Below are 28,000 nucleotides of genomic sequence, written 5' to 3' on the forward strand. Positions count from 1 at the left end.
TATATATATATATATATATATATATATATATATATATATATATATATATATTCAGATGCGTATATGTTGGGTTCATAATAATATTCTTAAATAAAGAATGTTATTAAAAAAACAAAAAACCTAATCACTGAGTTACCCAGCAAAGTTGCACTTTTTAATGTAAACGCTGTAGTGTCTGATCAGAAAATATTTGTATACGATTTTATTTCCACATATCATCTCGGTGCATCTCTATTCTATTTGCGCCACTTTCATTAACTTGTGAAGCGAAAGTGAAAAGTTAGCAGCCAATAGGCAACAATTAGCTCTGCACGTTTACCTTCAGGAACTGCTGCAGGCTCCTTGTGTGTCCAGACTGCGCCTCCTGCAGGTGGAGATGAGAGACGTGGAGATCCCGTTCATCCAAACCCTTTTCGCCGGCTTCGTCTAAACTCCTCCTTAGCCGAGCGCACGCCTCAATGTCCTGGGCGCTGTACCGTCTGTCCCGAACCAAGCGCTCGTCACACTCCTCTGCCGTGGGCGGAGAGTAGGATGGCGACAGGATGATGCGGGTAAGGATGGGGGGCAGCAGTGAGGGGCCGGATTTAGTCAACTCCAAAGGCGGAGCAACTAGAAACAACAAGAAAAATGTTGATTTTACAGCTCAGAAAACTTACTTGTGCAAGTTTTGAATCCTCTGGTACCTACTCTGTTCACTAAACACGTGCTGAGTTGGAACGTCTCGCAGACTGAGCTTCAGGATACACGACTCCACCACAATGTTGTCATTCATGTTAAGATTGCGCAACTTGACTAAAACAAAAAAATATATTTATTGAAGTTGGAAGTTTTTTCTCAGTTTTTTCATAGAACAAAAAATCCACCATATGTTCAACTTTTGCATAAGAAAAAAAGCAAGTTTTTAAAAAAAAACAAAACACCATCAATAGAATGACAATTTTCAGTGAAAACAGCGGAAATAAAAGTGAAAAGTAAAAATAATAACAAAAAGTTTTACCAATCCCTGGAGAGCAGTAGCCCCGCATCAACAAGTAGTTGGTGTGTGACGCTTGGTGAGCGCTCACTTGAAGCTTTTTTCTTCCATCACACTCATCCCCATCGTCATCGTCATCATCATCATCTTCTTCCAAAGCAGCCATGCTGGAAATCAATAAGTTGTACTTTTTAATCTTTTGCTTTTTCTTCATGTTGGCATTGCAACTTCAATAGCACCAAATTACAGCAATATTAATGCACAAAAAGGAAAAAAAATGGAAAGTTCTTTGATCAGACACCAGTTTCATTCAAACAGGAACTCACCTCTTGACCACCTCATTGTCCACCAGGCTGCTGTCCACCACTACGATTTGCTTGGGGATGGACACGTGGACGCTCAGCTGTCCCAGAGTCATCAGGCTGAGGGAGACCAAGCAGGCGCCCCCTGGAGAACTCAGAGGGAACTGCAGCATATCTGATAGGTTTGGAGGATCCGGCGACTCATCCGTCTGCTCTCTGCTCGAGGAAGCATCATCATCTCCAGATGGATCTTTCTGTTCATCTGATTGGCTCTTCTCCTCTGTGTTCTCAAGTTTCTCTTCTGATTCCCGGGATTTCTCCTCTTCCTGCGTTAGACTTTGGTTGTTGTCTACTTTGTCTGTGGATTCGGCTCCAGCTGTTTGTATCTGTGGCTCAGTTTCGTGCTTGGCCTGTTTTGACGTTTTCCTGTCGCACACCTCCTCACTGGTTTGTGACCTGATTTCAGGTTCGTGATAGAAAGCGGTGGCAGGCCTGTCGACCCCTGGCCCTCTGGTTATTAAATTCCTCAAGAAGCAGAAGGACTCGGTGCACAGGGAAAACGGAAAGCGCCACACGAAATGCCTGCCAGGCAACAAAATACACTCAAATTATTTGTTTGAGCTGTTAATTTGCTTGAGCTGTTAATTTCCATAAAACACCAGATATCAATCTTTCATTAATTTCAGGTCACCCTAAGATATACATTCAAGGTAGGGATGCACTGATGGGAAAATTTGGGCCGATATCGGTAACTGAAGAACACAAATACATTTATATAAGTATACATTTTGTCACATGCATAAACTCCTCCGAAAGAAATATTAATATCGGGAATCAGAACATTTTTACTTACGAGATCGATTCCAATATGTAACAAAAACAAAAACAAAAAAACCCAGCAATTTTGGCCGGTATTGTTAATGTCAATATATAGTTGAAAATAAATGGCACTTTAAGCAAACTTGGCTCTGTTTATCAAAAACTTACAGCACAAAACAGAAAAGCAGCATCAACTCTGAGCACAACTCCAGTCAATGAAGCAGCTGTTTGCATAACTCACTACAAAAAGGGTTTAAATTTTATATGAGACTTATGAAATGGCAGAAATAATACAGAGCTTTGTGTTCTCAAATCTGATTATTAAGAGTTGGAGGTTTGTACCGGCAAACTGCTATGTTCTGTTATTTATTTATACGTGTCTAATTCCAGAAAACATAAATTTTTAATTGTGCTTTCATGTAAATCACTTATACAAGATATAAGAACTCTGACCTGTAGTAGGTCTGGGACATCTGGAAGGACATGGGCAGCATGGGCAGGCCTCGGTTCTTCTTGGGCTCGAGCATCTTACTGATGCGACGGCGATTGAACATACGCCTCTTCTTGCACTGGACGAACACTTGACAGAGCAGCTCCTGGTTATACTTACTGTATGTGTGGAAAGTCTAAAACATGAAAAATAAAACTTAATTTGGCAGTAATGTAAGAATTCATAATTTTATGTTATGAATTTGGTCACGAGACTCAATCAAAATATCACAACATGGCTCCTCTATTAACCCCTTAACAACATTTTTACCAGTGTTGTACTGAGCAGTAGCTTAGTTTCTACAAATGTTTTGCACAGCTGAATGGTTGCCACGGGAGATTAAAGGATTTCTCAAACATGCATGAAAGAATCAAAGCAACTCTCCAGGTATGTTTTTTGATGAGGGAATAATATTTATGGTATTCCCTCATCAATCCCTCATCAATTCCCTCATACATTACATTATATAACATTATATAACATAATGTAATGTAAAGCTTAAATAGTCAATATTACATAATAATGCTCCTTTTTTGTTGTGAAATGATGACAGAAGACCAGCAGATGCAAGTCTGAACATAAAATTCACAATAAATGAACACCTCGTAACAAGAGAGGCTTAGATAATGTCCTATTGCATTTTACATTTACTCAAATTAAATGGCATGTTTTGTCACCTGAAATGATCTGAAAGACTTCATCTGACCATTGGTCATAGACAGAGAGCTCTGGATCAGATTGTGTAAGACGATAGCATGAATGTCTTCTTTGCTGTGAGGAATAAACACAAACAAACTATGATAGGCACCAAAACAAAACAAAATTCAATCAAGTTTAATTGTATTGCACAATTCAGCAACACAGTAGTTCAAAGTGCTTTACATCTTGAAGACATAAAAAATATCAAAGACACCTCAGAGTCAAAAGTCGTGAAATCCATAAAAGTCTTTACCAGTTGATGATGTCTTTGGATGGGACATATTTTCCACTTTCTATCGCAGAAACTTTAAATCTGCAAACGAAACATTATGCATATGGTAACCTTGATATGTTTTAAAGATAGAGACACAAAAACCAGCTATTCTAGTGGTGGCCAAACGTTTTGCCTTCAGGGGTCAAAAAATGTAACTTAAAAGTGCACAGATTTGTTAGTTGCAATTGTTTTTAGTTTTATCTGCTCAACAATAAACTTAAAAAATTGAAATCTGTACATCATTAAAGATCCAAACCATAAAAAAGGGCTTCAGACAAATTTGACATTTTGTGGATCAGCCATTGTTTTTTATTTTGCTGGACAAATTTTTGTCTTTTCTTGACTTGACCAAACAAAAGTTATTTCAATGACCACAAATGGCCCATGCGCCTCACTTTGGACAACCGTTAATCTATTCTTACCGTGTGAAGATCTGCTCTTGAGAGTCGGGTATGACCAGGTTGCGATCACACATGACTGTGCTGAACTTCTGTCTCAGCAGCCGCACGTACTCCGAGAAGACTTCAGCGCAGTCCTAAAACACGACTAGCAAGCATGAATCCACATTCCCTACTATCAACATGAAACTGTTAAGAAAACAGAAACAGATTAACGCACGTCTGCCTGATCCGGGTCAGCAGGTTTGTTCTTCTCCAACAGGCTCATCAAAGCTTTGTCCTGATGCACCTCAGCCAAACAGATCCTGAGACAAACAGCTCATTAAAACGCCTTGAGGGATTTCATTGAAAAAGTTCAGTCTAACATGTGCTCTCTAGCCCCACCTGTAGTTCAGGAGTGTTTGAGGATTTTTCAGGATGTATCTTGTGCGACGTCCAACAGCGACAGACGTTTTATCTTTCGATATGTCGAACTCTGCGTGGAGAAGATCTCTTACAACACAGTAAGGCACAAACGGCCTTTTTATCTGCAAAACAAGAAAGAAAGAAAAGCGTCTTTCAGGAAGTTGATTATAGAAAAAAAAAAAGTAAAAAAAAAATCATCAAAAAAGTCCGATGTCTAACAGCTGTGTATTTGTACCTTGCTGTTGAGCAGGTGTGATGCCACAGAGCAGAGCATCATGACCGAGTCCTCCTGAACGGACCAGTAGACTCTGTGTCTGGTCATTCTCTTCAGAGCCTGGTGGTCAGTCGCGTCATGGGCTCGAGTGCGTTTTCTAGGTTCTGTACAACAAATGCACACACAACAGTGGAATTTCAGGTATTTACTTTTTGTTCATTTTTGGTTTCAGTAAGCTCAATTTAAAATTTAAGACTGTTAAAGGAATAAAAGCGCCATTTTATAGTGCAATGAAGTAACTATTACCTTCAGTTGTTATACAAAAGCTACATGTCAAATATAATGTAGAAGAATTTGACATTGCAATTTAACACCTTTAAATTGGGCCTCTGTCTCTTTAAAAACTACTGTTCTTTCTGAAACTCCGCCCACAGGAAGTCACCAAAACATGGCTCCCCTGTAAGCCCTTTAACAACTTTTTTACCAGCGTTTCACTGAGAAGTAGCTCCTATAATGAGCTCAGCAGATGTGGAGTTCCACTGAACAAACAATACAAAAATGTATAACATTACTAAATAAAAGTAAAGAAAAGCATTTTAAACTTTTAAGGTCTGGATATTAGATGGTTTTATTCAACAGATCTTGTGAATTTTTACAAACCCTTCAGAAAACATCCTGATAATTTCACAAAATTACACCTTCCAAATCTTGAACAAACAATTTCAAGCACCTCTGCACCATGTTTTATGGTAAACAACACAATACCTTTTTTCTTCCTGCGTGGGGCCTTGACCGCTTCTGTTTTCTTCCTCTTCCTCGTCTGTCCCTTTCCTCCAACCACCAGCTTGTTTCTTAAAACCGACTCTATCCCCATCTGTGTACAGAGAAATCAATCATATTTTTAATCAGCAAGTGGATATAAAAACCATAACTTAAATTTGCTTGATTTTGTAGTTAGGTCAAGTGAATATTACAAAAACTGGTAGCTGACACGCAGTCATACCTCGACGTTTTCTGCAATCAGAGGCCGCTTGTTGGTCAAATAACAAGGTGCGAGGCCTTTTCCTGTCATTACAAACATCGTGTTAAGTTCAGGAACAGCATGACACTACGGCAGCTTCACAAGAACTCACCTGGCTTTTGTACTAGTGACGCAGAAAAGTCCTTCAACAAACTCACCAGCTTGAAGAGTCATCCTGAGGGAATTTCTACTCAGCAGGCTCTTCAGCCTCAGTTTGGAATCTGGTCCCTCTGAAATACTTGGCCTCTGGAAACCATAATAATAACAGTTAATAAAAGTATTACATCTACATACTGTTGCAATTTTAGACTGTGATTCTAATGCTTATGGTACCGGCTTAGAGGTGAGAAGGTGGCATGTCCACAGCCAGTTGCGTTTCAGATGACTGAAGAGTTCAGAGTCCAGACCTGCTGCTCCTCTGCCGTCTCCCGGTATGGAGCCGTCGTCACACACTTCATAGCTACCTCTGAGGGAGCAAGCATGGAAGAAATGAAAGGTACTGATTATTACAGCTGATTTAATTCACAATCTAAAAAATTTAACTACAAACATATGAGAGTTTCTATGTAACGTTACATTATGTTATCTGTTACTGAGAGTGTGACACAGCAGCCGCACTGAGGCCAACAGGAAGAGCCTCCGAAGATTCTCTAAAACAGCTGAGATGATTACTGGTGGCGGCCTGCGCTTCCTGAAGGCCAGGTGCAGCCTCGCTGCAGCAACAAAATACACTCAAAACAACTGCTCCCACCCTGAACCTCATTAATCTGCTCCCATAACTCCACAAAAACAAGGACAAACAGGCTGAGAGAGACGGCTCGTTTCCAAACACGTACGCACACTGAATTCAAGCACATACAAAGTTCTTCACCAAGCAACAAACTGTCCAAACAATAAACTACAGAGGTGGAGGGTCATAATTTAGAGTCTAACTGAAAAGTTATAGAAGCAGCATTACTTTCAGTTGTTTTAAAAATGCTATATGTATATATATATATATATATATATATATATATAAAATTTGATTTTATAATAATTAATTGGGCCTCTGTCCCTTTAAAAACTTAAATTTGTTCTGAAACTCCCTATTCAGGAAGTCATCACAACATGTCTCCTCTATTAACACTTTAACAACATTTTTATCAGTGTTTCACCGAGAAGTGGCTCCTATCATGAGCTCAGCAGATGTTCAGTTCTGCCAGGTGTTTTCTAATTGCTGCTGTCTAGTCTGGAGGAGCTGGGTGGAGGGCTGCTGTTGTGGAAAGTCTCCTTCAACAAAGAGTGAGGGAAAACTGTTTCAATACCCAAAGAACCAGGGAGAGAATATATATACTTATATTTAAATTGGTATTTATTTAAAGGCTCTACATCGTTCGAAATCTCTGCTCACTGATCGCAGTCAGGAGAAAGAGGCTGGAGTAGAACACAGCTTACGGTTTTATAGGGAGGGTTTCATTCCATTCACATAGTTTGATAATCTACTTGGTTACAGAACAGATAGCAGGCAGCAAACACGTCTTCTTTCACTAGGGGAGCCATGAGAGATAAAGAAGCAATTCAATGACTTCACTGTAATGCTAAGGCCAGAGAAACTGCTTCAGGAGCTTTTATCAAGAGCTCATGAATCACACAAGAATCATAGTACTGTTATGCATTGATTCAGTTAATAATCATAGTAACCATAATATTTTCCACTGCACTGTTCTGTGAGACAAAAGCTCGAAAGCTTGGAAACTGCATAAAATTTCAAAAGGTCCTGAAATTGTATGCATATATAAATTCAACACTTCAACATTCAAAAATACTTTATTCATCCCAAAGGGAAATGAAATGTTGTAGTAACTCACATTAATTCAAATTCAAATAATGCCAATGAGAATATATGTGTTTTTCTTTTTACCTAATTAGACCCTTCAATTTAGAAGTGTTTACAGATAGACTTCTACAAAAATGAGTAATTTGTTTTCTAAACAGTTTTTTTTTTCTAATACATGAAGAATTTATATTCTGCTTACTTTAGCAGGTAACTCATTCCAGCAATCATGTTGTGATCGTGCACAAAAGGAGGTGCCGAATCATCGTCCGGGTTGTTTCTCTTGCTACGAACCACCCCTTCATAAGAAGAAAAGCTCAAAATTAGTCAGATCTTCAAATAACAACTGTTTTACTTCACATTGTCTTAGGCACTGAATTAGCATTTTATGTGTTGGTATATCCATGTACCCAGTGGCGTATTGAGGCAGACACACATCAGGTCGAACCAGAAGCTCTCCACGTCCTCGGCGGTGTTGAACGTATACTGGCGCCTCTCGAAAGGCGAATCAGGCGGCTCCTGCACCAGCCAGTAGTGAGGCTCCGAAGTGGTTGTGTCGACAATGGAGGCGTTGCGCTTCAGGTAAACAAACACCTGGATGAGAGTAAAACGAATGACAGCGAAGAAAATAATTCACCAAATTCTGTCTTTGACATCATCTTTCTTATTAAGAAATTTAGAAAACTAGACTGATATGAAGCATTTTAATTTTAAATGTCACATTTTCATTAGCTGTAAGCAGAAAATCATCCTAATTAGTAGAAATGAAGGCTCAGTAGCATCAACCTGTGTGTAATTAATCTGTATAGTGTTTCACTTAATGATAAAGTTCCTTAAGTTACGGAAAACACTGTTAGAATACTAACAATATTAATTTTAATAGTATTCGAATGTATTGAATGGGTCAGTACATAAATGAAGCTAATGTTTTCATTTTAATTACATCTAAGATATTCCTCAGTACCTGGTCTTTGTCTTTGAATCTCTCAACTACACCGAACTGCACCAAACCCATGTAGGTCAACTTCTGCAGGTTCTCATGAAAGAGGAAAATGTATTTCCTGGAGAGAAAAAAAGGCAGCAATTGCTGCTTGGCAGGCAAGGCTACAGTTTCTGACAGGAAAATAAATACAAAGGTAAAGAAAAAGAGAAAGAAATGAAAATCACCTTTTATAAAGAAGCTGTCTTTTCATTCTAGAGGGCAGCGCTCTGACGAGATAGTGCTGCTTCACAGAGTCACTGAGGTAATCCTCCAGCTCATCCACCTGCGGACGTGCAAGCATGAGCAGAAAATTGTTCCTTGTGAAGTGCGAGGTGTGCAGTTATTATGTATTAATGCCTTTCTGTCTTGTCCGCATCAACTTTAACATAAAAAAAAAAAAAAACAAGTTTCACATGAGGAAATATTGTGGATTTTGTGAACCAAGTGTGTGGAATTGTGTTAGTTTTGTTTGCTTTTTTTAAAACCTTTTTTAATATTTTATGAATTAACCGGGAATGAACTTTCAATGTTCTATGAAAAACTCCCAAAATTATTAGCCGAATTAATCGCAAAGCAGGAAAAATCGTCAGTTTTAGGAATCAGGACAAAGACGTTTTATTGGTGCCGACAGCATAGTGTAGAGCAATGTACTGTATTACAGATTTATTCAATAACTCTGCACTAGCACAGCTCATTTAAATACACCAATAGCTTCGCAAGCTTGATCAAATATATAAAAACAACACAACTTTAATTTGTTCAGTCAGTGCAATTAGAACTATAAAAGCCAATGTAAAATAAATAAATAAATAAATAAATAAATAAATAAATAAGCTGAAGCTGACTAAAACAATAGCTCGACTACTTTGGTCAAAGATGTAAAAATAAACTGCAACAAACCTTTCAAATGGTTCAAAAAGTGCAATTTGAAATTACATCTAAATATAATGTGAAATAAATAATATAGCTTGTTGTCGCTCAGAGCACAAAGCATAGAATTAGACTGAATAGATCTGCCTCTATTTATCAGGCATTGTCAGATTATAAGAAGGTTGTGATTGATGTCATGCCAAAAAAAATTTATAATTCTGACTGAGAACAACATAAAAATGATTTGACCCTTTTATGTTTTCTTATCTCTTGAGAGATGCTCGTCTCATTTCTTATCTAAATCTGCAGTGATTATTATCATGACCGTCAACGATTTTTGGTTTAATTTCAACCAAAAAGAATTCAGCTGACCACAGGGGATTTACTGGAGCATCACATGTTCCTTTAACTTCTACATAAAACTTTGCTCTTACCTTGTAATTGATTTGGACGATCTGCACAAAAATAGAGAGAGGCAAGCACAGGAGGAGACTGCGAACCATCGCCCAGCCGCTGCTGAAGCCTTTGTCTAGAGGAACAGGAGGGATAAATCTCCTCCATGAATCTTCATCAGCATACACTGTCAGAAAGACACATGAAATATAAATGTTTCTTTAATGGCTTTAGTGATAAGTAAAACAGAAAATACACAGAAATGCCTGTAGTTTTTTTTAATCACTTTACCCCATTGACACTCTTACCTTTCATGTCGGCGTCAGACTGATCCGGTTTAGACTGATCACCCTGCAGCCTGTCTTCATCGCCTAATCCCTCATCTATTGGAGGCGGGTTAGAGATTTCGTCCTGCTTTGCTTGGGATTCTGGGAGCCCGGCGCCAGAATCGGAGCTGACCGGTTTTGCCGGACTCTGACTGGCAGAGAGAGCCTCGGTGGGGTTATTCCGCAGCGGGTGGCCGTAGATGAGGTACCAGAGGAAACTGTGAACGACACGCAGACGAATCATCTTGGGCTGGAAGCCCAACGTTTTGCCCAATCCAGGAACTGTAAACGTCAAAAGAGAAGAAATACGGTTGGAAAATTGGTTAACCTCACAAAAAGTCCTGAAATTGGATGTATTTATAATGCTGTCTTATGGCAAAATTATTTGTTTTTGATAACAAATTAGGCACTATCCTCCCTGGAATCCTGGAAATTGTATTAATTAATTTTCTTCTTTTTTTTTTTTATAAAAGTGCCAGAAAAACATTTTTTAACATAATTAGCGTCATTAACAGATTGAATGTAATTATCGAGCTCGACAACATTCTCCACAGAAAGTGGCAAATTAGATTTTCTAAGAGGAAAGAAATACTTTCCATCACTCTGCAGCTGTTTTGAAATTACAGTGAGCACTTAGAACTATAACTTAGAACTCAACATGCTAGATTTAGCATAAGTTGGGCCAGACTTTAGAAACGGCTTACAGGGGCAGTAACTCAGGGCGGCAATTCTTCGGGACCCCACAAATTTTTGGTTTCTATTTTTTTTATTATTACAATTGTTCTTATGTAAGTGTTTTTGCATATGCCTGTCACAATAAGCAATTAATAAATTAATCGCACAGTAAATTAAAATGAGCTTGATAGTTTCCATTCTGATGGTTTTTATTTTTTGAAAGACAAGTTTGTTTACAGACATCACAGTCCGTTTTGTTTATGATTTCTGTTTTGTGCATTTTTGTTATTTTTGTTTTATTTTTTGCTTTTGGTTATTTTATTTTAGATATTTTAAATATCTTCCAGTTCCACTGTTAAGTGTTATTTACATAATTGAAGTCTGTTGTTCTCTGAGAGAGCAAACTTACATTATTATTATTTCATAATCAATAAATTACTTGAAAATGGTCCCAAAAACAACAACATTATCGTTTATCACAATAATTGCTGGAGCAATTTATAATTAATAAGTAGGGCTACTTATTAATGTACTGTAAAAATAATAAAATATTTTTTCCGTAGCAGAAGGGGCACCAAAACTGGCTCTAGCCCAGGGGCCCACATCCTTATAAATCCGGCCCTGAGCATCAGTGGGAAAATTTTCTCGATTTAAATTAAAGTACTTGGATGGTTTTATACATTTTTGTTTAAAAGATTTTTTTGCAAATACTATAAAACTGTGTTGTTTCTACTTGATGTCATAGTGTGACAATCTCCTACCAGCACATGTTAAGCACCCTAACACCGGAGTTCAAACTATTAACTAGAAAATGAATAAACCCTAAAGGGATGAAGTACAAATATGCACGTCTTTGTTTACAAAAGCTGGCTTGACAAAAACTGAAATCCCAATGTGTTAATAATTAATAATCACTTAATAATGAGTGATTATTAAGAATGTTAATTAATAAAAGATCTATAAACCACAGTGATGTCTGTATACTTCATTAAAAGTAATCACAGAGAACCTGGCGTGGGTTTGAAGCTTGCATCTTCTTCACATCCTAACATCTTGTTTCTTGAGACGCTCTTCTGTGCTTTTGATGTGGTTGCCTTTTCTGATTTGAGCTGTTCTCCTTTTTCTTCAGCAACCTGCAGACTGAGGGACAGACAATAAAAGACAAAATGAACATAAGTTAAAAAAAAAATGAAAAATAGAAACTTAACATAGCGTAGGCTGGTGTTTTTCAAAGTCGTGGTCACTGTGGCATCAGAAGGTTGGAGGGCAGATGACAAGAAAATGCAAAACTAAAAAACTCCTTTCCGTCCTACAACGATGCAGAACTTTTTACTGGACCTCAGCAGAAATGGCACATCTTGTTGGTGCTTACCGTCCAGCTGCGTAGGAGCTGGAGATTCTGAACCGGATCTGTTCGATGAGCTGACTGACTCTCACATCACTCGGCTGAATGGATGGATGAGCAATTATGTCCACCTACATGTGTGAAAGAAAAAAAAGAATATAGAAATCACAAAAACATTATAACCAGGGTTAATAGTTTGGGGTTTATCATTATAGTTTTATTTCAATGTGACTTTTTGTTTGTCCAATTCAGTTAATTTTAATTAGTTATTAGAGTGCTTGCCAGTTTCTATTAGTTAAATATTGTTTAGTTTAGTTTTTAATTGCAATAGTAGTAGTTTTAGTTTTTTTAATATTTTGGGTAATTTTTTGGTGCAGAATTCAAAAGGGTCTAAGTGTGATTATGTAAACATCGATTGCGTAATAAATACTCAACAGAAGAAACCATTTTCAAAAGCAAAAGCAATCAATTATCATTGAACAACTGATTCTGATGTTTTCTCCCAAACTTTGCTGTCGCCATTTTGTGGACTAGAATAGAAAAGCCAGGAATATTGAGTGATGTAATTTGGTGACAGCTGACATAAACTGCTTGTGTGTCAGTCTGAAAGGCTGATAAAAGGATTCATAAACACAAAAAGCATTTGGTTCTCCTAGCATAAATTCAAGTATGGCTGCATACAAATGCAGGCCATTTCCCACGTGAGGAGTGGAGTTTGCATACCTTCTTAGTGACCCCGTCCTGTATGACGGTGGTGGCGTAAAGCTTCAGCAGGCCTTCCCTGGACAGACTGTGGACAAGCCGCAAAACAGTCTTCTTGCAACACTTTGAGCTGACGCCATCCTTCTTTTCTGCATCGTTGATGATTTTCTGCAGCCTGAAAACAAACAACCACTTTGAGATTTCCTCTTAAGAGTTCAATTCACTTCACAAAGCAAAGAAAACAAAACTGACGGGAAGAAGCCCTCTATAATCTTAAAGCTCTGAATTGCTTCGACAATCATGTTCTTCCTCTTCAGCAGGCGGTACGTCTCATGAGATCTCTGAAGGAAGAAGAGGGGAAGAAAAAGTGGTCAAATTTAACCTTTTCAGGAGGAAAAAACAAACAGATAACAATAAGGCATCATCACCTGCGGCTGGAAGACGCTATCAATCTCAACGACCTCGGCGTTTGCCGGGTTATCAGATGGATGCACAGCCTCGCTCTGAGACAAAGAGCTGGCAGGAGTTGAGTTGGGTTGTTCCTCTTCTTCAACTGGAGGTTCTTTTGATGCACGAAAAGAAATCCAAAACACACATGAAGAAAAATGTTAGCAAAAAAAACAAAACAAAAAACTGTAGATAAAACCCTTTTAAGGCAAATTATATTTGGCTTAAAGTTTACATTCCAGAAAAATGAGAGAGAAGAAAAGCAGTTTTCAGTTTGAGCTGAAGACACAAACACATTTTTTTTTTTGCAGAATGGTTTCACACCAAATACACCTATATATTTTTTCTACTTCTTAAAACGAAATAATATTTTTATTTTGACAACAGCTATAAAGATATTTTAAAAGGACAATAAATTGATGCAATTTCCACAAATGCAATGGTAACTTTTTCTATTCCAGCTAACCAGTTATATTTTCATTAACTCTACTGATTTCATCTGAATATCCAATACTTCACACTTCTGAGTCAAAAAAAATAAATAAATTGTGTAAAAATATGTAAAAACAAGAGTTGTTGGTGTGCTGTGGTGGCGCAGGGGTTAAGCACAACCCACAAATGGAGGCCTTAGTCCTCGACACAGCTGTCGCAGGTTCCTGGCCTTGGCAACCTTTGCTGCATGTCTTCCCCCTTCTCTCAATACCCACTTTCCTGTCAATTAACTATCAAATACAAGGCAGGTAGAGCTAAAAAAAAAACAAGAGTTGTTTAAGTATATTTGAAATATATCAATTTTTTTCTCAACATATCTTTAATGGTTATATACAAAGTTTTTCCTATACTGTTATTGATAGAATCTAGAATAAGTTTAACACAACATAAAACATATGGAATGAGTTTAAACAGTTTAACCTGGTTTTGTCAACATTTATCAGCAAAAAGTCAGAGTTCAGCATTATTTTGGTCTGATCTAACAGTGATGCATACCATAAAATCAATCTGTGGCTTCTTACTGATTACAAAGCTTCATGTTTTTTCAGCTTCGTCTTAGATTAACCCCACAAAACAAACTCTAAGACACTTAAACATGAGGTTCCTTAGAAATTATCTGGTTGCTGCTGTGCTTCATGTAACCTTAACCCAGTGGTTCCCAAACTTTTTCTCCTGGGCCCCCCCAGTGGTTTCCAAACTAAAAATGACAGAGGACACAGATTTGGGAAGTGTGGAAGCCCCTACTGTATCAAATTGACAGAGGAATAACAGAGAGTTGGCCATTCTAAGGTAAAAACCCAGCGCATACAGCGTTTATGTTTTTTTTGTTTTTTTTCATCCAGACGGCTTCCTGCACCCCCCCTGCAATGGCATGGTTTGGGAACCTCTGCCGTAACCTATTAAAAAAGTGGGTTCTTTAGTCTGTCCATGCAAAATGCTGCTACAAAACCAGCAGAATTAAGCTAGTTTTCTAGTATAATTTACTACAAAACTGCTATGCTGTAATGTTAGCAAAACATGAAGACATCTATAAGGTTTACATCATCAGAGAGTTTTATATGTTTTTGGGGTTGATTGATTTCTTATCGGAGCGGTTTGATTTCCATTTCAGAAAAAGTAGGATGACATAGGTTAGGTTTTTGTTCGCAACAATTTTTTAAAGATGTAACTTATCTGTAAATGTTGCCCTAAAAGATAAAAAAAACTGTACAAAATCCTTCAGAGAGGGCCACAGATGACTGCACAGCCGCACTTTGGACAAAGTTTAATTACTAAGGTCTATTTCTGTCAAACTACCTGGAGCAGGAATGGATACAGAGTCGGGTGTTGTAGCGTCGCTGGATCTGCTGCAGGACGGAGTCTCACCTGAGAAATGACAGGAATGTTAAAAACACAGAGATAAACATTTTTAAACACTCCACCAAGCTGATAATTCTTAAGATGTCAAAAGTTATGATCAATTAGATTCTCACTCTCAGCTTGAGCAGACGGTGTGACGGGAGCGTCAGGTTCCATCTGCTTTCTTGTCACGCAATCTTCCTCCTCTGTCCTCTTTGCTCCAGATTTTTCATCTGCTTCATCACTCTTTCCGTTCAGCTCTTCATCCTCAGTGTGATCATCACGAACCTGCTGGTCCTCCTCTTTGTCTTTGTTTCGGCTTCCGCCTGCTTTCTTACTCTTCTGGGTTCTGGGAGTTTTGCGGCTTTTGCTCGAGGAGGACGATGTCTTGGTGTCCAATTTGTGCGACGCTGAAGAGGACAGCAGCTTGTTCCTTTCCTGCTCTTTAGCGAACAGCTGGAGTTGATCGCTGGCGCTTGCGCACCTGTGGAGACAAACGAGTACAACTGAAGTGACGAGCTGCAGGCGAAGGAATGTAAAAAACTGGAAAATAGTCAATTGTTTATACAAACTTGTGGCTGATAAATTTTGTGGTCCTCTGCCGACCCTCATCCTCCATAAAACTCTGTAGGATGGAAAAGAATCCGATATAAAAATATGACCCAGGAATAGATGAAAACTACAAAACAAATGTAATCTTATAATTATGAAATATCTTAATTACTGCTTTAATTTTATAAAAATAGACCTGGGGCCTTAACATGTTCATTTTGCTAAATTAATTACAGAGATTTTGGCCAAAAAAAGCCCCCAAGACCATAGTGGGTTCCAAGCAAATGCTGCAGAAAAATCCAACAGGATTATGTCAAACTTTCAGTTAACTGGAGGTTCAATTTGACTGAAAGAGAACAGGTTTTGCTCTTAACATGAACGCAGGCTTTAGGGTGAAATAAACAACTAAATTTACCTTAATAACCCCATCCCTGTCCATCTTACGACAGATCATGCGAGATTCCAGCCGACCAACGTTCATTCTTAATCCAATTTCTCTTTGAGGGACTCCCTTTGTACCAGAAGACAATACTGAGTGGGAAAAAAAACAAAAACAGAGAAGAAATTATTTAGCTTCACATTTTGGGATTAAGAAGAAACATGTAGAAGAAGCTGAAACTGTACACTATTAAGATAAATTTGTGACTGAACATAAGTAGGTGTCCAAGTACAGATGGGTAATTGTTGAGAAGGGATGATAACACAGCTACAAATTTCAAACATTCATTTTAAATCAAAGATTTCTCATTATCTGAATAGAAATCAGAATAAACATTGTGTTTTAGTTCAGTTAAGATTATGAAAATAATTTTTACTTGCCAAATGCCACAATAAGAGAAGAGATTTTCAATCAAGTTCTTCAAAATTAGATGGTTAAACACATTTGGTAGAATTATATTTTGAATGACATCATTTGGGTCAAAGGCTGTGAGTCGCCTTCCAGGACTTTCTGGAATTTTGGCCCATTTCTCCAAACAGAACTGTGTAACTAACTCAGGGCACCTTGCTTTTTCCAAAACTGTTTAAAAAAAATTGTGTATGTATGTTTTTGAATTTTATGGAATACATAAAAAATAATAATCCTCCTCTCATTATTTTAGTATAGTGTAAAAAGTAATAATTTTGATAAATGTAACATTTAAAAAATTTAATGACAAAGTGAGGAATAAGCAGCTCGTCTTTTTAAAACACTATTTTAAGATCTGTATTTCTTGTAATATTTCACTTCTTGCAGTTTATAATGTCACATTATTAAATTAATCAAACTTACTTATGTGGTAGGCCTGCGACATGAAATCCCTCTCCATGATTCGTCCCTCAGACGGGAGGACTCTTCCTCCTCCTCCCCCTCCTCCTCCTTCAGCGTAATCGTCATCATCCTCATCGTCGTCGTCAGAATCTGCAGGAGTTTTTTTTCCATACGGCTTCAAGAGTTTTATGCAGCGAATAAGGACTTTACTGCCTGGAGCAGAAGCAGAAAGTCATGATCACTCATCAGGCGCTAAACCAAAAACTTCCACTATAAAAGTTGTTAGAATTCAGGTAAAGCATTTTTACACTTTTGACTACATTTGCGACTGAATTATCTTTCAAAAGTAGAGAAAAGGGAAGGAAGAAACACTTTGAATCAGAAAATATTCACCCAAACCGACAATAAGAAATACTTTTGTTTACATCAGCTGTTTGGTTTTGAGTTTAGCCTCATATGCGAGTGTTATCAGCTGAGGCCTAACAGACTGATGGGAAAGTCTCAAATGTCTGTATTGTGGTGGGAGCTGAAATGATTAATCAGATTAATTGTGATGAATCAAATATTGAAAAAATCGTCAACTAATTTAGTAACTGATTAATCTCTAACTGGAGTACACACACTACAAAAAAGGACATTTGCTGAAAAAAGAACAACAATATATTCCGACATAATTAAGAAAAAACTGTACAAAATACATTTTGCATTTAAAATTAAAAAAAACATATTTGCCAACAAATATGTTTTAGCCAAAACTCCAGTGGAATAGTTTTAGCTTCACCTGCAATAAAATGTTTATTTTCTTATTTAACAAAAGGAACTGAGTTATTTGTTTCCTGCCTATTTTTAATGTATTTCTAATATTGTATAAAACAGGCTTAAGTGGCTAAATGAACAATCTGTTGAATGCCAATTTTTTTCAAGCGATTAACCTATTAATCTTCAGATTAAAACAATTACTAAAATAATCCCTCGTTGTGGTGGTGCTCATGTATGAAATAATCCCTGTTTACCATTTTTATTGGTGCAATGTTCAGCACTGGGATCCAGGTCTTCTAAAGCGTACTGGCAAAACTCCACCAGCTTGCTGTATCGGAGGCTTTTGAACAGACGCTTCAAAGTCTTCTCGTTCAAATTCTGAAAGAAGAAAACGGAGGAGAATAACAGCACAGCAAACAAGAAGAAACGTGGGCAGTCACACACACTCAGGTGCTCACGAGGTGCTCTTTGAGATTGTCCACAGTGCTGAAGTGGTCAGGCAGCTGTAGTAGAAAGTCAGACACGTGCTCCATCAGGATGTCGTATTTGTTCCGCCTGAAAGAGCAGAAAGAAGAGAGAGGATTTGTTTAGGAGGGGAACCACAACAAGAGAGTAAAATGAGACACAATCACAACATAACTTATTTACATTTTTTTTTTCTTTGAGACTTTTTCTTTATTTCTTTTTGTTTTAAGTGGAATTTCCAAATTTATTTTGATATTTTTTTTGCTTTTGGAAAGCATGAAAATAATTGTAGAAATTGATAAATACAGCATAAATACTGGTGAAACTTTTTCTGTTATTCTATCCTTGTTTAGTTGGTTTATTAGTCAAGATTACATACTTTCATTATAAATAGTCACAGCTGCTCCTGTGTTTTAAGCTTCCAGAAGTATTGACCACTCCTGGTCTATACCAATACTGACTGTATCAAATATATCAATGTAAGTACATTGACAGAGGTTCTTAAATCGGCAGCTTAAGTTTCATATGCTTTAGCCCACCCACAGTGGATTCTAACCTCATAGACAAAAAATTATATAAAAATTTTATACAAAATTTTTTTATGGACAAAGGCAGTGTGTTTTATGGCACTTAAACTGAATTCAAAGTTCCAAAATCCTGATACAAGGATAAAAATCTTCAAAGGGCTCCCTTTTTTAACTGTCAGGTACTTAAAAACCCAAACAGTCAATGATTGCACAAAAACATAGGATTAGAATGTCTTAGTAATGTAAATATGTGTGTAAAAAAAAGGTAAATATTTTTTCCAAGCCAGACGTTAAAGACTGCATAAGTTATCATGAAGTCAGACAAAACAAAGCAAAACCTGAAAATGACCACTATGAAAATGACCACTATGAAAATGACCACTATGAATATGACGTAAAATGCAAAGACAGTGTTTACAAATATATAAAACAGAATACTGATGTTTGATGCTGATAAGAATAGTTATTATATCCTTGTTTAATTGACTTAGCAGTGATGCTTGTAAAAAATTCTGCTGGTATTTTGTTGAGTCTAAAGTTTGAGAATTTATAAGAGTTAACTAAATGTGCTGAAAAACAAAAACAGAACCAAACAGACCTGTTGACATGGAAGCGCTTGAGCAGGAGCAGAATGGAGTGCTGCTGCTGTCCTGTCTTCAGCCGTCTGACGTAAGACTGCATGGTGATCAGTTCGTGCTTCACAAGACACTTCCTCAAGTAGTGCATTTTTCGAGCATCTATCCTGCTCAGAACCAACAGCTTGTGTCAGTGTGAACATTAAAATAACAATTAGCTGCATTTCCATCAACCATAAAATTGCGCATATTGCAATTAGAAAAATGTATTTGATTAAGGCAAGCGTGCCAATTTCGAAAAAACATTTTTGATTAAAGGTTTTCCCCCTCTAGGATGAGGTTGGGTTTTTTCTGCATTTTTGAAATGGATGTATTTCGCAAAACTGGAATGGAAACACTTTATTCTTTATTAGCTGGATGTTGCTAATGACGAAAACATCGAAGAAGAGAACAGGAAGTGGTAGGAGGATCAGGGTTTGTTTTTTGTTTTCTTTCAGACAATCTGCAGCTGGCTGCAGCAGAGCTCTCACAGCATCACACAGTTCATAAAAGCTGTCTGTCATTCCAACGTATTGAATCCAAAGCTCTTTAGTAAAATGACCGACAACAATTTCCCCAAAAAGCAGCATATGAAGCCGCTCCCAAGTATAATGGGCTTGCCGTTCCAACATCTGAATAAGATGCCAACGTCTCCTCTGATTGGCTAAATTATGAATCCCAAGTGTAAAGGGCTTGTCATGGCTGAATTAGAAATATATATCATGTAACTGTTTACATCTGTCGCTGCCATAATGTTCAATAACTCCTCGTATGAACAAACTTAATCATTTTATTTCTTAATGAAAACACCGCAATTGTGAAATTATCTTTTTCCGACATTAGCAGAAAACAAAGATTTGCGCCACATTTGTAATGGAAACGCAGCAACTGTAACAGCAGACTGAAGCAAAGGACATATCACGTGTCTCCTACTTGAACAGACTCCCATGCAGATCGCTCTGTAGCTCTCCTTGCCAACGACCACGGCCAACTCTCTCAAGCACGCAGTACGAGTCGTTGCTAATTTTTGACTCGGGATCGTTGTTGCTCCCGATCAAAGTTCGGAAGCGCAGATCCTGGGAAGCCACAACCACGAGCTTTCGTCCATATCTAGAGGGTAAAATAAGAGAAATGTATTCAGCTTTAAGTGAATACTTTCCAATTTGACCAAAGTTTTAGTGCCAAACAGGTTGAAAGCTCATTGGTAAACAGTTGTTGATGTAAGGAAGCCCAGGCAAGCTTATTGAATCATTGACTGTGCAGGAACCCCGTCTAAGTAAGCATGTGGTAACCTCTGTGGAAAGGAACCTCTCCGCTTTAACAAAAAGAGACCTCCAGCTGAACCAGGCTCACTATGAGCAGCCAGATTCCCTGACAATTTCCTCCTCATATCATGAATTACTATTAAAACACACCAACCTTTTCTGAGCCTCCTCCAGGTTAACCAGAAGAGCAAAGGACTTGGAGCGGATTTGCTTTGTGACGTTCTTCCTCTCTTTGAAGAAGACACACGAGCCTTGTATTCCATCCTGATTCTCGGGAATGACATGAAGAGGATAAACGTCTCTTCTGTCAAGAGAGAATTTCTGTTTCTGTGTTTCACAGCCCGTCTCTGGGTCGATGTCCTTAAACCTGAAACAAAAAAATCAAGGCTATCAAAGGGAAAACTTCAAAGTTCATGTTAGACTTAAACCTTTAATAATACAATATATGAAGAAAAGCATAAAACACCATGTAGTGGAACATGATGGTGATTACATCATTTCGTATGGATGCTTTTTATTGCATAAATTGATTTCCAGGTAGATGGAACTAGTACAGTTTTAGCAAGAAAATGTGAGAAAATGTGTCATGTTGAAGGTTTTGTCTTGAAAATTGGAATCATCCTGCAATTTATACATTCATAAACCAAATACTCATATAAGTCTAATTATACATATGAATATGCAGTTAACAAGTGTTATTCCAGTCCCTAACAAACTGTAGAACCTGACTGAAAAGAAAACTGTTTAAAAGAATGACCTTTTTCTACCTTTTCTTACCTTTTACAGTTCTGTCCATGTCTAATTTAAGTAACTGAACTGCAAAAACTTGATTATAGTACAGACTCCATACGTTTTCTTTTTCGGTGGGCGTTGTGCAAACCCTATATAAAAAACAGGCTTCATGTTTGGTCTTAATTAAAGTTATGCGTTAAATACTAAAGATATCTGTTACAAATCACTACCCCTAAAGTGAGGAAGAGATTACATTTTAAATTTCATTGTGCTTTCTTGGACCATGACAAATTCTATTGTATAAAGTTAAATAAAACGTTTGACTTTTACGGGAGTAAGTGGTGATATTGAACCCTGGCTTTGTACGAGTTAAACAGAGAAAATGTTAAAAGTTCAGTTTTGAATAAACTGGCAACAGGGAGGGTCGCGCGAGCACCTGTCAAACAACTCGATGTCCTCCCTCTCCTCGGGCAGCTCGTGGAAGCTCAGGTCGGCGTTGTTAACAAGAGACCTCCAGATGAAACCCTTGGTACAGTCGTCTAGCTTCAAGGGAAACTTTGGATCTCTGTCCTCCAGACGTATCCAAAGAGACGGGAGGGTTATTCCGTCCAGTCCCTCCAAAGCCACTTCATCCACAACGATGCTGAGCGCATCCATAGCTGAGCTAGCCCTGCATGCTACAAGCTACGCTAGCAAACCGAATCGAGCCGAATTGTTGAACATATACAGTTCGCTTCCGTTGGACTCAGCTTCTTATGTCTTGCTGTTTCTCAAGAAAACTTTTTTTTTTCCATAAAAGTATGCTTGATAATACGCTACCGCAACTATAGCAACCAGAGCACTGACTCCAACTAGTTAATGTTTGTGTACATCATATTTCAACTTTGACCTTACGTCGTGCGTATGCATGAATAAACCTCTCCTCAAGGCGGCGCTCAAGGACACTTTTGGAAAAGCAGCTGTTTCACGAAGCCTAGCAGTGTGGAGGCCACCTCTAGGATTTTGCTGGTCTTACACGCTTTTTTTCTTTCATATTGTAACTATTTATTTAGTCATGGTGTAACTATTCTATTTTTCAATTTTACATATCCTCATCCAATTCTCTAGAATTACATTCAACAGGCCCAAATCATTTGCTTCAGTAACTCAAGTAAAATAAATTGATTATACAGACCGATGCTTTCAAGCATTAATTTCTGTTAATTCTGATTCTCTGCTTACAGCTAAGAAAAGCATTTAAAATTGGAATATAATATCAGATCCAAAGACCACAGAAATGTGAGCTTAAAGAAAAGTATGCTCATTACCCGTTTATAGATTATTTTCAAAAGGTACTTATAATACAAAAACACGCCTTATTAGAACACGTATTGTAAATGCCTAAATATGATTCCATTTTAAGTACTATGAAATTATCTTTTTTAATTAAAATAAACTTTCCAAAAGCATGTGTATATTTGATGTGATGTACACGGAGTATTAAACCGGTAGCGCTGATCTTAATGAGAGAGGATTGTTTAGTTGAAGAATTCACCTTCAGCAGGAGTAAATATATTGCTTCTTATTCCACTTTCCACATGGAAAAGTTGTGATTTTGAAATGGAGACAAAAAAGGTTTATTCAACATCTTTATTATGAAGTACCTTTTTAAGAAATGTACAAGTGAAACCAGCACAGGGACATCTTGGCATTGGAAAAAAATAAAAACAAAACAAAAATAAAACAAAACAAAAATAAAACAAAACAAAAAAAATAAAATAAAACCAAAAAAAACAAACACCATGGACAATGCGGTGTAGGTCTGACAACACGTATGAAATGATAATGTACATATTTACAGCACAGGGTCGATCTGAACAGAAGGGAGACAGAGCAACACTGTGGCTTTGAAGAAAAAAAATTAAAAAAAACACACTGGGAGTGACTTATGACTAAATTTTATATTAAAATTATAGACTGGTTAAGAATACATAATAAAAGGCACTGAGCTTCACAATCCCCAACGCTGCAGATGAAGGCGTTTTTTTAAAAATCATTTTATTAAAAAAAAAAAAAAGTCATGACTGTCCATCGCTAAAGTTAAAACAAGATGTCAGAGGGCCAAAGCAGTCTGCACAAAAACAATAAAAATAGATTTAAATTCAATCAAAAACATTCCTTATAGACAACATGCTCAGTGATTAATTTTTTTTCTTCTTATAAACAAATACATATCTAAAATTTTTCATCTGAAGGCATAAGGGATTTTAAGGGCGAGTTTTTCAGATTTTCAACCCGGGTGTGACGACGTTCTCGACAAGCCGACAGAACCCGCGTTTCTGACGGGAACATTCAATTATCTACCAGCATGGGGAAAAGCGCGATACGTCCGCAACAGCATGAGATCAGTACTGGAGACAGACATGATATGATATGATCACTTGGGAGGATTCCTTACAGGAAATGGGCTAGAGACAAAATAATTAAAAAAAATATACATTCAGCTCAGATACCTGGTGTTTCAGTGAACCAGCTGTACAAAAATATGTTGTGGCACTGATGGAAACTGCTAGAAGGACAGGGGAATTTAAAATGTGTTCATTTCCTCAGCAACGGCTAGACGAAGAGATCTTATGCCAATTTTGTCTGTAAAATAAACATGAACCAAAACCTACAGTAGGTCAACAGATTAAAATAATAACAGCAACGGTCTGGTTTAAAAAAAAAATGTAACAATTTCCCTTTTAACTTTCATCTAAGAAGCTCAAAATTGTTCCAGACCCAGATTAAAGTTGATTTTTCTGCCACTTTTCCAAGTTGATCCATTTTTAGATTAGAGTGTCACTGACTATTTTAGTTGTAGATCCAATGAGATCAAGAATGAGTAAAATAATTACTCAAAAAAATTAAATTAAATTTTTAAAAAAATGTGCAAACCCAGCTTAATTAATCCTGAATAAATATCCAGCTAACAGCGCTCCTGCGTTTTTATTCTGTCCTTTAAACTAACAGCTGCTTTGGCTTCGGGTGTGCCGTTTCAGATTGGAGAGTTGTACATACTGTCATCTAACTCTCAGAAAGACAAAATGGCAGACATTTAAATTATAAAATCTGCAGATTGCAAACAAGAGATGCACTGAAACACACACGCACGCGCGCGCGCACACACGCCAAAAGAAATTAACCAGTTTTCAGCTCAACTGTGCCTGACATTCAACCTGATCTTTTCTATTATTTTCAGTCAAAGAACGCACCATTTCAAAGTGCTACCAATGTCATAGCAACACTCACTGCAAAAAAAAAAACACTAAATCTTATGCAGTATTTTTGGTCTAGTTTATAGCACAAGTGTCTTATTATGCTTGAATAAAGAACTAACAACTTTTCAGCAAAAGATAGCTTGTTTTAAGTAAATTATTCTTTAAAATTAATAAAAGTTTACTGGTTCCACTGTCAGATTATTTCACTTATAGCAAGACATTTTAATCCCCATGATATAAGTGAAATAATCAGACAGTTCTGTACAAAAATATTTGCACTAGAAACTAGATCAAAAATACTTGGTAAAATTATGTTTTTTTTGCAGTGTTCTTTAAGGAGGAAGTTGCTAGAAAGCGAGGAAGGCTCACAGTTAACCATTTCTATTATTAATAAGGTCTTTAAAATGATCGAAGCACAACAGGTGGCTATTCAGAAAGGAAAGCATCTTGGCTCATAAAAGGGTAAAACATCTGTGCTTCATTTATACTGTATATGGGGAGTGATATTTCAGCAGCTAAATATATCAGATTATTTTTTCTCTTTTTGAGGTTCCAACCTCTCAATAAAATTAGCTGGAAACATCAGGAGCCTTTTAGAAATCTGATTGGCCGTTTTTTTTGTTTGCTTGTTTTTATAAAAGAACCAGTTTCAGTTCCTAGAGCAGTCTTTAAACGTCTTGACCAGTAGAAGTTAGATTCTCCCTCAAAGTTTTGTTCATGGACACAATTTAAGTACAGAAATCACATCATCTCAAACTGATGTCATATCATCACTCACACATAATTAAACAAAGCTTGTGCTTGTTCAGGTTTCTAAATCCCAATCTGCTGACCTCTGACCTGCACCAGCAGCCAAACAGAGACAACTTTTAGACCAGAATTTAGAAAAGCTGGTGACATTAAAAGATTGACTGTGTTTAAGCAAGAAGGGGAAAAAAAGAGAAAGTTTGTGCTATTCCAGTGCTAATCCAACTTGTTAATGTTGAAGTTTGACACTTCTAGTGTTTTCTTGTGTTAAATTAGGTGAAACAAAACTAAATTGGCACTCAGGTTTTGACTAGTTGGTAGTTTCATTAAACTGGTGGGTAGGTAATTTTTTTTTAGCTTTTTGGTGCTAAAAAGCAAAATTTGAGCACCAAAAATCTAAAGTTAAAGTTGAGCCAGTTTACTGATGTTTGCTGAGGTGGCAGCTCAAAACACTGGTGATAAGCAGGAATTGGCACAGTTCATTATTTAGACCAGTTTGGTAAGAACCCCTCCTCTGGTTTAGGTAAAGGGGCCAGTGGTCAGCAACATTCACATTTGTCAGCCATTTCTGCAATTAACCTAGCTAAACAGAATTTCTTGACAAAAGGAAGAAGCTTTATCACCTAGAAAAAACATAACTACCATTTACCAAGCTACCATTTCTTTTTTTATTTCCTTTAAAAAAATTGCTCACTCACTTCCTTAATATTTTGGACAACATTATGGATGATTTAAAGGGTCACAAGTGGCTCTGGAGCTCCAGACACCCGGTGTAAACGATAAATATTCTTGTTGTTGTAAACATGCTAATCTTTAAGAAAAAATATCTTAAAATGTCTCCTGTGATTGTTTTGTGTTTGCTTTAAATAGTAAAGACTCTTTTTTGTGACTATTTGCTCACACACACACACACACACACACAGTGTGACATCACCTCCACTCCTAACAAAATTGATTAGTGACAGCTCATGGCTAGAAGAAAAAAAATTAAAACATATTTTGCCTGCTGGTAATTAAACTTTGTAAAGAGAAATCAGAATCAGCTGAAATAAAATCAACTTTGGCAAAGAGGATTTCTAAAAAAAAAAATAAAAAAAATAAAAAACAGGTCGAAATGGATCACAAAACGGATCAGCGCATCTCTATTTAAAATGAATCGTCAAGATGGGCATTTGTTTTAGATTGGCAAATCTACTGGAGCAACATTCCCTTCAGTTCGTTACAATAAAAATGATTCTTAGACACACGTCAGCTTGTGGGACACGTGTTCTTTGGCAGAGTTCACATACAAGACGGATAAAGGCGCGGATGTGATTGAGAATTTGCTTCTGTTTTTTTTTGAAGAGCATAACGGCACCGACGAGGCAGGCACCCGGGATAAACCTACTGCTGAGGATTTCAACAAAGCAGAGAACATAAAAAAGGCAATTTCTACATTAGCTTAATTTAAAGTCCTGTAAACACAGTGATGTGTACCCACCCCGCATGTTTCCTCAGCGACACACACGAGACTAGCACGGGGGCAGATGTGGAAAACATGAAGAGGTGCTTTTGAAAAGTGGGAATTTTTAGAAATATTATAGTGGAGGAGAACAAAAAAGCTAGATAAAAAAAAAAAACATTTAAGAGAAGACGAATCTCATCGAAACGACGGAAACGAGGGGCACTTTTATGATTTAGTGACGAGAAACTCCACCGCTGCTTCGACGTGATTTTCAAAACATACACAATAATACTATATAAAGTGAGATATGACAAAACAAAAATGCAGTAAATAAGCAATAGTACCTGCCTTTGTTCATATACAAATCAAATGAAATGATAACAAGTAGCTAGAATACTTGTCCTATCAAAAACAATATGTAGCTTTGGTAAACAGGTTAGGCGGAGAACTGTCGTCTGAAAGGTAGGATGTGAGAGATCAGTGTGGAACGCGTTGGGCAGCGCGGCGGTGAGTACGACTCTGTTCTGAGGCTACCAAGGCAAAAGAAAAAAAAAAGAAAAAAAAAAACACGAGAAGCTAAGTGAAAACGTTCAGATTGTTTGTTTCTGTCCCCCCCCCCCACCGGTCCCCAGCTGACGAAAAACGAAGACGGCGAGCTGCCGTCCTGAGCACCGACTGAAGCGTTTCCGTGGTAATGTAGCAGCATTGTAATGGTCTGCAGAGGACAAGCGCTCCTCCTTTAGAGCAGAAGTGGAAGACAACTTTCATCCTCTTTTTTTCTTCCAGAAGTCCCCTTGCCCCTTTTCCATCAACATTTTTTTAATATATAGCTCTCCTTGTTGATCTGTAAAGAACAGAAGGAAAATATTTTTGTTCTTTTCTCCATTCCAGCATTATCTGACCCAATTTATTTATTTTTTTTAATCCAGGCAGGCATTTGTTTATCCGTGAACTCCCATCTTCCGTTCTATGTCGTTCGGAGACGTCGCTCGTCCATCCTTCTACTTGCCAACGTTCCGATTTCTTGCAGGTGTTGCGTCTCCTCGTTTCGAAAGTCATCTGTTCCTTTTCCTGTTCCCAGAATTTCAGTCAACCTTCTCCACCTTCCCGACAATCTTCTCCTCAAAGATGGGCAGGATGGCGTCGTCGTCACGGACCTCCTCGAACACAACTCCACAGTCGAACTCGTCGCTCACCTTCTTAAAGTAGAACCTGAAAATCAGAGGAGAAAGTCCGTTGTTCTCAACATACTGCAACAAAATGCAAGCCTATTGTAAGGCTGAAACTTTTTCAACAGCCAACATCCTTACATTTTCTTGGAGTTTCCTATGAAAAACCAACACAAGGTAGCACAAAACTTTGACCAGTGCCAGTTTATATCATATTTTTCTTTTTTTTAAATTATTTTTATGTAGGCCAACAAGTTCAG

The 28,000-nt window shown here is 37.4% G+C and overlaps 2 protein-coding genes across 5 annotated transcripts in view; both read right to left on the reverse strand.

The window, feature by feature from the left end:
• gtf3c1 (general transcription factor IIIC subunit 1) overlaps nucleotides 1–22,036 on the reverse strand; it is a 26,576-nt gene extending 4,540 nt beyond the window's left edge. The window contains exons 1-37 of the mRNA XM_008396271.2: nucleotides 21,578–22,036; nucleotides 20,564–20,776; nucleotides 20,078–20,254; nucleotides 19,129–19,272; nucleotides 17,997–18,093; nucleotides 17,793–17,916; nucleotides 16,801–16,992; nucleotides 15,946–16,061; nucleotides 15,551–15,603; nucleotides 15,113–15,462; nucleotides 14,937–15,005; nucleotides 13,130–13,263; nucleotides 12,954–13,042; nucleotides 12,723–12,876; nucleotides 12,027–12,130; nucleotides 11,664–11,794; nucleotides 9,962–10,261; nucleotides 9,695–9,840; nucleotides 8,576–8,673; nucleotides 8,373–8,469; nucleotides 7,819–8,002; nucleotides 7,611–7,707; nucleotides 5,929–6,061; nucleotides 5,754–5,841; nucleotides 5,578–5,639; nucleotides 5,340–5,448; nucleotides 4,596–4,738; nucleotides 4,340–4,482; nucleotides 4,176–4,260; nucleotides 3,980–4,092; nucleotides 3,537–3,596; nucleotides 3,262–3,355; nucleotides 2,548–2,720; nucleotides 1,300–1,857; nucleotides 998–1,140; nucleotides 688–792; nucleotides 320–609 (exon numbers count right to left, since the gene is read on the reverse strand). Of these exons, the coding sequence (XP_008394493.1) occupies nucleotides 320–609; nucleotides 688–792; nucleotides 998–1,140; nucleotides 1,300–1,857; nucleotides 2,548–2,720; nucleotides 3,262–3,355; nucleotides 3,537–3,596; nucleotides 3,980–4,092; nucleotides 4,176–4,260; nucleotides 4,340–4,482; nucleotides 4,596–4,738; nucleotides 5,340–5,448; nucleotides 5,578–5,639; nucleotides 5,754–5,841; nucleotides 5,929–6,061; nucleotides 7,611–7,707; nucleotides 7,819–8,002; nucleotides 8,373–8,469; nucleotides 8,576–8,673; nucleotides 9,695–9,840; nucleotides 9,962–10,261; nucleotides 11,664–11,794; nucleotides 12,027–12,130; nucleotides 12,723–12,876; nucleotides 12,954–13,042; nucleotides 13,130–13,263; nucleotides 14,937–15,005; nucleotides 15,113–15,462; nucleotides 15,551–15,603; nucleotides 15,946–16,061; nucleotides 16,801–16,992; nucleotides 17,793–17,916; nucleotides 17,997–18,093; nucleotides 19,129–19,272; nucleotides 20,078–20,254; nucleotides 20,564–20,776; nucleotides 21,578–21,798 (5,589 nt within the window). The 5' untranslated portion in view covers nucleotides 21,799–22,036. The remainder of the gene's footprint in view (nucleotides 1–319; nucleotides 610–687; nucleotides 793–997; nucleotides 1,141–1,299; nucleotides 1,858–2,547; nucleotides 2,721–3,261; nucleotides 3,356–3,536; nucleotides 3,597–3,979; nucleotides 4,093–4,175; nucleotides 4,261–4,339; nucleotides 4,483–4,595; nucleotides 4,739–5,339; nucleotides 5,449–5,577; nucleotides 5,640–5,753; nucleotides 5,842–5,928; nucleotides 6,062–7,610; nucleotides 7,708–7,818; nucleotides 8,003–8,372; nucleotides 8,470–8,575; nucleotides 8,674–9,694; nucleotides 9,841–9,961; nucleotides 10,262–11,663; nucleotides 11,795–12,026; nucleotides 12,131–12,722; nucleotides 12,877–12,953; nucleotides 13,043–13,129; nucleotides 13,264–14,936; nucleotides 15,006–15,112; nucleotides 15,463–15,550; nucleotides 15,604–15,945; nucleotides 16,062–16,800; nucleotides 16,993–17,792; nucleotides 17,917–17,996; nucleotides 18,094–19,128; nucleotides 19,273–20,077; nucleotides 20,255–20,563; nucleotides 20,777–21,577) is intronic.
• A 2,658-nt stretch (nucleotides 22,037–24,694) lies between these two features.
• Nucleotides 24,695–28,000, reverse strand: part of LOC103456513 (axin-1-like) — a 32,965-nt gene continuing 29,659 nt past the window's right edge. For all 4 annotated transcript variants that reach the window (XM_017306368.1, XM_017306371.1, XM_017306374.1 and 1 more), the window contains one exon: nucleotides 24,695–27,783. In XM_017306368.1, the coding sequence (XP_017161857.1) occupies nucleotides 27,657–27,783 (127 nt within the window). In that variant the 3' untranslated portion in view covers nucleotides 24,695–27,656. The remainder of the gene's footprint in view (nucleotides 27,784–28,000) is intronic.

Source organism: Poecilia reticulata, linkage group LG1 (assembly GCF_000633615.1).
Source record: "Poecilia reticulata strain Guanapo linkage group LG1, Guppy_female_1.0+MT, whole genome shotgun sequence".
Taxonomy (NCBI): Eukaryota; Metazoa; Chordata; class Actinopteri; order Cyprinodontiformes; family Poeciliidae; genus Poecilia; species Poecilia reticulata.